Genomic DNA, 7,849 nt, shown 5'->3' with positions numbered 1-7,849 from the left:
TCCCCTGGTGCCCGGGGCCCGGTGCCGTCGTGCCTGCCGCAGGAGGGGGTCCTCTGGGTAACACCCGACGTTAACCCCCTTCCCCGGGGCCGCGCGCTCTTCCCTGCAGCATCCCGCAGGGACGTGAGTCTGGCTCTGCCTCCTGTCTGTCCCCCTCTCCCCTCTTCGGTCCCTGGTTAGGCGGTCACATGCCGAGAAGGGCATCGCCTCAGCTGTCCCCACTGAACTGTGCCTCGCGGGGCGGTCCTTCGCCTCCCCGAAGCCTGGCTGGGCACAGGCTGCTTTGTATTTTTTTCCAAGTGGTTCTGCTGCCGCTCAGCCCCAGTTATGGCACCTCCACAGGAGGAAGCTCTGTGCATCTCGTAGCCCTTTGCCTGCTGGAAACCCTTACGTTAAGGTGGGAGGCTCACTGGTAGACGCAGCTGGTGCGTGGATACAAGCCAGGGCGGGGAGCGTGACTTTGAGCTCCAAAATGAGGCCTCTGTGACCCAAATTAAGAGATTTCTGTGGTGTGGTGATGGGAGATATCCCCCTTCCCTCTGCCAGCCCCGGGAGGGGGGTGGCAAGCCTTGCACGCCCGCTTCAGGCTTTCTGCAAACCCGGCTAATGAAATGCTCCCTTCTCTCCTAGGAGAAAGAATACGTCCGACAAGGCAAAGAAGCAATGGAGGTTGTGGACCAAATCCTCGCCCAGGAGGAGAACTGGAAGTTCGAGAAAAACAATGCAAGTGTCCCCCCGCCCCACCTGCCGGGCAGCGCTGCCGGCAGAAAGCACGGATGGCTTAGCAAAAACGGGAGGACAAATGAGGCTTTTGAAACCTCCTCGCGACATGGAAAATTAACAAGCGTTACAATTACCTGATTGAATTAGGAATCTATTCCAGTTCAGTTAAATGTAAAATCCCCTCTTATTTAATTAGACGTTTAATTGCCTTCCTGTTTGACAGGAGAGAGCCCATCACTCCTCCCTCTAGATGGCAGGCAGGCAGGGGCGGACAGCTCACCTTTGGTAGGCGTTGGGATGCGGAGCGGTGGCTGCCGGCGTGGGGAGGAGTGGAGGCATGCCGGCCCTGCGGCGGTGCTGGAGGGTCCCGTTGCTGCAGCTTCTGCCCTTGCTCCACAGCAAGGTGCCTTTGAGCATCCTGGGGAGACCAAGCCAAGCTAGGGTCTGGCCCTTCTGGCCAGCTTTGGCCCACGTGGGAGCAGGAGAGCGTGGGGCACAGACTGCTCCTCCCACCCCCAAAGCTGTTTGTGTCCCCCCCTTCCCCAGGACAGGGACCTTGCGGGTGCTGGAGTGTAAGTCGGGGATGTGTCTCTGCCTTACATCTTTCCACTGTGGCTTTGCCAAAGGGGTCTGCAAGTCGTGCCTCTTGCTTCGGGCAGCACGGAGGCGCACGAAGCAAAGCGGGCCCTGCCCTGCCTCTTTCCTCACCGTGCCGGTTCGTTCCCTGAACTACAGTAGAGTTTTCTGGGGTACCTAGAGCTCCTTTCTCTCTGCAAAGGGTGGAGAGAAAGGGGCAGCGTCTCTGCCCCCTAAAACCAACCTTGCTTTCTGCTTGTGGGCTCGCAACATGATTGGGGTGAGAGTCCTGCAAACTGCAGTCTCATCTGGTGTTTAAAATTCCCCTGTCAAGTGATCCATTGTCTGATGCCAAACTAGCTGGGCAGATTGTTTTCTTTATCCAAAGGGGGATGGATTTAAATAGACTAATCAGAGTTTAACACAGGGCTAATGATGAAAGGTTATCATCTGTCCATCCCTAACCCCTCCAGGGAGTCTCTTCTCAGATGTAGGTAACAACAGCAGTGTTGGCAAACTAACCCCTTTCTCTTACCCTGGTGTTGGTAGCTTGCTACAAAGAGAATTTGACCTTGACGTGGAGTTTGCAGGCTGGCATAGGGCGGATTCTTTTTCTGTCTCATCACTGCTGCCGCTCTGGATATTGTTTTGTTTATGGAAATTTGTGCACGTGCATCTGAAATGTGCTCGGTGCAGTTCCCGTGCTGGGGTCGCTGCCTGGTGTGGGGGGACAGGGGACAGCTGAGGGCTGGAGAGGGTCCTTCAGAACGACACGCGAGGCGGGACGGCTCCTGCAGCCGCAGCGTTTGCAGACTAGCAGAATTTACCCCAGATAGAAGCAATTTATTTTGCTAACATAAATGTAACTTTCTTATTTCTTGCACAGGACTTTGGTGACGTTGTTTACACTTTTGAAATACCTTTCCATGGCAAGACCTTTATTTTAAAGGTAAGAACCTTCCTGGATCACTTCCTTAGTCTGTGAGGTACGAGCGAAGAGCGACTGCTCTGCTCAGAGCCACGGCTCAGCTTTCACGCTCTCTCCTGGCCCTGGCAGGACAGGTCAGGCTGCAAAGCGCACTCTCTGCTTGAGACAGGTGAACTGCACTGCACGCTCTAGGGAATCTCTCCAGGAAAGCCCCTTGGCTGGCAGACAAACTCCCCAGCAAATATGCTGGGCCCCAGTCTCCGCTGGTAGAAGCGGGAGCAGGTGACTGCAAGACTTGCTTCCAACCCCAGCATCTAGGACTAATCTGACCAAGGAGGCTAATTGCAACTAATTGCCAGCAAGACCAGGGCTGAGCGTGCGTCTGCTGCTGCCTGGCATTGAGAAGAGCTGCTCGGAAGTGCCTTGCTCTGTGCCCTCTCGCTGGAGTGGCTTGGCTGTAAACCACGCTTTAATGAAGCATTGGTGCTGCGGTGGCTTTTCTTTGTTCCAGTGCATATGTTGCCTCGCTGGCAGGAGCTGCCAATGGAGCAGCTCTGTATTCGCGAGAAAAAGCTGGATGGTCCCACTTTACTGCATTAACCATTTGCCTCCAAAGATCCCCTGTCCCACGGGGACGTGGAGAAATTAATGTCGTCTGTGCTGGAGCTCAGAATAGCTTTTCAGCAACTTCCCGAAGCAATTGCACACGCAGCAGAGCCGCTGATAAAGCGGGGTGAGGGTGGGAGAGGAGCCAGCCTAAGTCAGCCCCAAGGTCCGTCCGTCTCGCTGTGTTACGGACTGACAGACGCTTGCCCTCTCTTACACCAGCACGGACCTCGGCAGGCAGCAGTTCCGCGACTGCTGAAACCTGAGGTCTGGTCTGTCCTCCCTGACTCCACGTGTGCCCTCCGGGCCCCTGGGAACGGGAGCACTGTGGCGGAGGGGTGACAACCTTGGCGTTGCGTGCGCTTGAGCCAGGCCAGCCTCGCCGCTGCCCTCCTGTATTATCCCAGTTGTTCTTTGCGATCTGCCCTGCGTTCCTTAAAAATAATCTTAGCAAAGCGGAGCGGGGGACTGGCTAACTGCTCTGGCTCTGTCCTCAGGCTTTCCTGCAGTGCTCTGCTGAAACAGTTTACCAGGAGGTTATTCTCCAGCCTGAGAAGATGATCCTGTGGAACAGAACAGTGGCAGCTTGCCAGGTGAGCGTGCCGGACAAAGATGGCTTAATCACAGGAGCTCCTTGGAGCGGAGAGTTGGAGCTTCCCAGTCCAACACCGGCTGTCGGCGGTGCCCAGGCCCTGCTGGAGCTTAGCTGGATCCGAGTCACTGAGGCGTGAAATCTCTGCCGCTCATCCGTACGATCCGAATGCTCTGCGGTAGCCAGCTGCATGCGTGTGCCTATCCAAAAGCCCATGAGGTGGGCAGGGAGATGGGCCAGCGGCTGAGCCAAGCCTGCTTTTGCTTGGTAGGGTTTGGGCGTTTTGCACCGTTGGTGTGGCGGGGATCCGGAGGCAACGCCTGTGCCGCCCCAGAAAGGCAGAGGGACCAGTCCCAGGGCAGGAGACAAACCCGTGCGCGCACTGCCAGAGAGTTCATCCCCCTCAGCCTCAGATCAGCTGCTAAAGACACTCCAGTTGCTTTGAATCCTGCTGCTGTTTTAGGGGAGGGTCCGTCTCGCCCAACTGTTGGCTTGTGCAGACCTGCAGGCACAGTCTGAGGAAATCTCTCTTCTTTTGTTTTGTTTTGGTGTTCTCCCCCCCCCCCCCCACATCGCTACGCGGTGGTGAAATTTTTTACACAACACCATCGTCTCATACGACGTGGCAGCTGGGGCCGCAGGCGGTGTCATTTCCCCAAGGTCAGTTTATTCCACTGTCTGTTTTGTACTGAGCCCCTAAACACCCTCCTAAAATACGGAGAGAGGCATCCGACTGTAGTGAGAGCGCTCTGCCCCAGCTCTGCCGCTCCTCGCTGGCTGGGAGCTCCCAGTGTCAACGAGGCAGGGCTGGCTGGCTGTGCGGGTAACGCTCCCAAAGGCAAGGAGCCCCTGAATTCTCCTCCAGACGTTTCTGGCAGGAGTCTCGGAGCTCAAAATCTGCCTCCGTCAGTCAGTCGGTCTCCCTGATAACAGTGCTGCGCTGTGCTTTGTCCGTATGTTGACATACCTCTGCCACAGCCTTTCCCAGCAGTCCGGAGAGCGGGATCTGCCCCTTCGAAGTCCCGTGCACGTTTTTAAAGCAGTCGGGGCCCTTTCTTTGCTTAGGGATTTCGTGAACGTGCGCCGGATCGAGAGAAGAAGAGACAGGTACATTTCCTCAGGGATGTCGACCACGCACAGCCTGAAGCCTCCGCTCTCCAAGTATGTCAGGTAAGAGGCAGGTTCTATTTTTTTAGCTGGTATCTGACACACGCACTTTGCTTAAGCTTAGGGCAAAGAGCCACTTAAATGAAAACCCTGCTGTCTTTCTGGCAGCGTTTGCAGGAAGCTAATCTATTTGTGGAACTAAACCTTGCTTCCCTTGTTCTTCTTCCTTTGTTAAAGAAACTCTCTGTGCTGTTTGGTGTTGCTCGGGCGTTTCCCAGCTCTCTGCTCAGGGGAGTGGAGGTGCCGACCGGTAACGGCACAAACCCCAACCCGGTCCGCATCCTGTTTATGTAGCTGTTAATTCCCAAACAGGGCCAGCTGCCATTTCTGAGGGGCAGTAAACAGCTGACTGTGGCTCGCTTTGTGCCTCTCGGATGCCTTTTGCTTCTCCTAAGCCAGTCACTTACCGACTTTAAAGGCTACGGACATTGGGAGATGGTCCTGTGGGTGAAACAAGCTGCGTCAGAACGGACTGGCTCATAAAGTGTCGGCAGGTCTTTGGCCTCTCCCCTTCCGAAGGGACAGCTTCGCCCGGCTGGTGATGGATCTCGGCGGGGCTAGTCTCATCAAACAAGGACTCCTTGTTAACTGTCTGCTCCGGTGCCTGGGGCCCAGCTGTGCCACTTCGCGCACTGACTTTGTTTTTCCTAATAATCTGGTTAAAGTAATTGACATTTTAACTCGGAGCCATTATAGCTGCCTCAGTCTATTTAAGAGCTGGGGACTTCAGGGCCTAGAAAAATCTTTTTACAAATGTATGCAGCAAAAATAGTGTGTTCCTGAACAGGGAAGGGAAATCTGTGTTTGGGCTGTGTGTGCGAGCACAGCTCTTGTCTCTGAGATGGATCAGATGGTGCGAGGAAGGATCTGGGGGCTGTAGTGACAAGGCTCCCCGCGCCGAGCCTGTCCTGACTGCGCAGGGTTTCCCTGGCTTCTCGGCTTTCCTGAGACCTCTTGTTTGCACCCATTTCCACAGGGTTGCGCCTTGGAAACCTCCCCGCGGTGAAGAGCTGGTGTCGGCTGGGCTGGCACGGTCCGGAGGCAGAGCCTGCTTCTCAGCCCACAGCCCTGCGGCAGCCCTGGCACCGCCGCTGCCAAGGCACCTGTGGGAAACCTGCCTTGCCGTGCTTGCTCGTGTGCCTGCGGCCAAAGCAGATACCTTCCCGGGCACTCTGCGCATCTGCTCTCACCCCCGCTGGGCTCTAGTCCTCGCTGCCAGGCGGAGGGGGTGGCTGCTGCCGCAGGAGCTAGCGCAGGATCGGTGCGGTGCACCCCGGAGCGTTAGAGAACGGCTTTTCAGCCGGCCCCGGCTCTGACTCTGTGCTCTTGGTTCCCCGCAGGGGTGAGAACGGGCCTGGAGGATTCATTGTACTGAAATGTCCCAGCAACCCCAGGGTCTGCACGTTCATCTGGATTCTCAACACGGACCTGAAGGTAAAGCCGGTTCTTCGCTGATGCGCGAGCGCTGCGGCCGCATCCCGTCCCCAGCAGAGCTCACCAGCAGGCTCCGACACCCCCTGCGTAGCGCAGGCTGCGTGCTGAGGACCTGCTCTGCGCTCCCAGCGGCTGCAGTCCTGCTGGCCGCTTCTGAAAGCGGCTCCGTATCAAAGGCTGCCCTAAAGGGACTCGAGTTTTGCAGGTGGGGGTTAAAGGCTACCTGAAAATCACTCTCTTTCCCCCTGAAGTTGCCCCAGTGTGGGCTGGGGAAGCTCCTCCGTACCTGGCAGAGATCTTGCTTAGGGCTTTCGCATCTCTGTGTGCAGGACGGGGGGGGAGAGGAGATTTTTACCCTCTCTGGGGACCGAAAATAGTTGGGCATGTGAAGTGTTGTCTGGCTGCTTGCTGCTCCCAGGAACCCGCTGAAGGGGTGATACGCTCGCCCCTGCGTGCCCTGCCCCGCTCCCAGGCACCCTGGTACAAACACGGCCACCCCTGGCGCGCGTGGGGCTGTGTCCGCACCCGGGGAACGGCGCTTTGGCCGTATGAGATGACCCAGATCTGGAGCTATTTGCGGAGCTGCGTGTCGAGTCCTTGCTGGTGGCCCAGACAAAAGGCAGCGCACGAAGGGAGCCGGGGTCGGGCGGATGGGGGGAGCGGAGCTGGCCCGTTTTCTGCCTCCGCTGAAGGTTGACGTGGTAACGGCGCTGCAGCAGCGAGCACAAAGGCTCCATTCATCAGCGCTCTGCTGCAAAGCTGTGCGGCCCCCTCCCCTCCCACGTCCCTCCCTCCCCACAAAGTAGATCAGCTCCTGCCTGCCTTGTGAATCGCTTTGGAAAGGATTTGCAGAAGCGCTTGCCTGGGCAGGGAAAGCAGGGGCAGAGCAGAGCGCGGCCTCGTGCCCCTTGGCGCTGGAGATGCGTTTTCTGCCGCGGATCTGGCTCCGACGCCTCTTCCGCCCCTCCGTAACGCGTGGGTTTGGAGGGATAACGAACCCACTCGGTTGTGCAAGATGGGGCTCAGAAAGGAAAGACGTTCCTTGTGCTTCCCGGGCCGGAGAGCGCTCGCCCACTGCCTGCTTCTGCTGCTGGAAGAAATGCCGTAGCGGCCGAGCTATTAATAACCCGCCTGTCAACCGCTTCCACCATCTTCCTTGAAGGGCTCTGCTGGTGCCCAGACCCCTCTTCTGTGCTGCCTTGCTATTTCCTTTGGCCCTGGAGGAGTATTTATAGCACATGGCTCATCCCTTCCTGCGACGAAGGGTGAGAATTACACACGTGTGTGTGTGTGTTTGTGTCCGTGACGGAGCTTCGCCCCGGAGCTCGTTACAGGGAGGCGTCTGAAATGCCCCCCGGACCAACAGTCTCGCAATCTCCTGCCCCTGTGTCGCAGAGAAAACCTGCTCCAGGGAAAACTCTCTGCCTCCTGCCCTGCTGAAACACCCCAATCCAAGGGGGTGGGGTGTCCTCCTGTGCCTACCTGACCCCCCAGGATAGTTGGCCGGCCATCCCTGCCTGAGCTGCCTGCACTTGGGACCCCTTTTTGGCGCCCCCTCCTCTGCCCCGGGACCCTGCGCAAGCCCCCGGCGCTGCTCCCGGCCCTGCCTCAGCTCCCTTCCCCCGCAGAGGCAAGGATTTTTTTTTTATTTTTTTTTTTTAATGCATCTCACATAATAGAGCACGGGCCGAGGCGGTTGGGGTTGAGTCGTGCAGGGCTTTTTAGAGAAATCAAAGCGCGTTTCAATTCCTCCCCCGGAGCAAGCTCCTTGAAAGCGGCAGCTCCCCGCTGCGGTGCTTGTGCATCCCTCAGCCCGGGCCGAC

General features: G+C 57.4%; 1 protein-coding gene across 1 annotated transcript in view; it reads left to right on the top strand.

Moving 5' to 3' along the window:
• Nucleotides 1-6,026, top strand: part of STARD3 (StAR-related lipid transfer (START) domain containing 3) — a gene marked incomplete at its 3' end in the record, with an annotated part of 15,222 nt that extends 9,196 nt beyond the window's left edge. Inside the window, exons 10-15 of the mRNA XM_009334799.1 lie at nt 631-723; nt 2,186-2,248; nt 3,331-3,445; nt 4,025-4,085; nt 4,491-4,595; nt 5,933-6,026. Coding sequence (XP_009333074.1) covers nt 631-723; nt 2,186-2,248; nt 3,331-3,445; nt 4,025-4,085; nt 4,491-4,595; nt 5,933-6,026 — 531 coding nt within the window. The remainder of the gene's footprint in view (nt 1-630; nt 724-2,185; nt 2,249-3,330; nt 3,446-4,024; nt 4,086-4,490; nt 4,596-5,932) is intronic.
• Between the last annotated feature and the right edge of the window lie 1,823 nt (nt 6,027-7,849).

The sequence above is a fragment of the Pygoscelis adeliae genome, unplaced genomic scaffold, assembly GCF_000699105.1.
Source record: "Pygoscelis adeliae isolate BGI_AS28 unplaced genomic scaffold, ASM69910v1 Scaffold1182, whole genome shotgun sequence".
Classification (NCBI taxonomy): domain Eukaryota; kingdom Metazoa; phylum Chordata; class Aves; order Sphenisciformes; family Spheniscidae; genus Pygoscelis; species Pygoscelis adeliae.
Note: the sequence above shows the minus strand (reverse complement) of the source record. Positions and strands in the feature narration are given on the sequence as shown.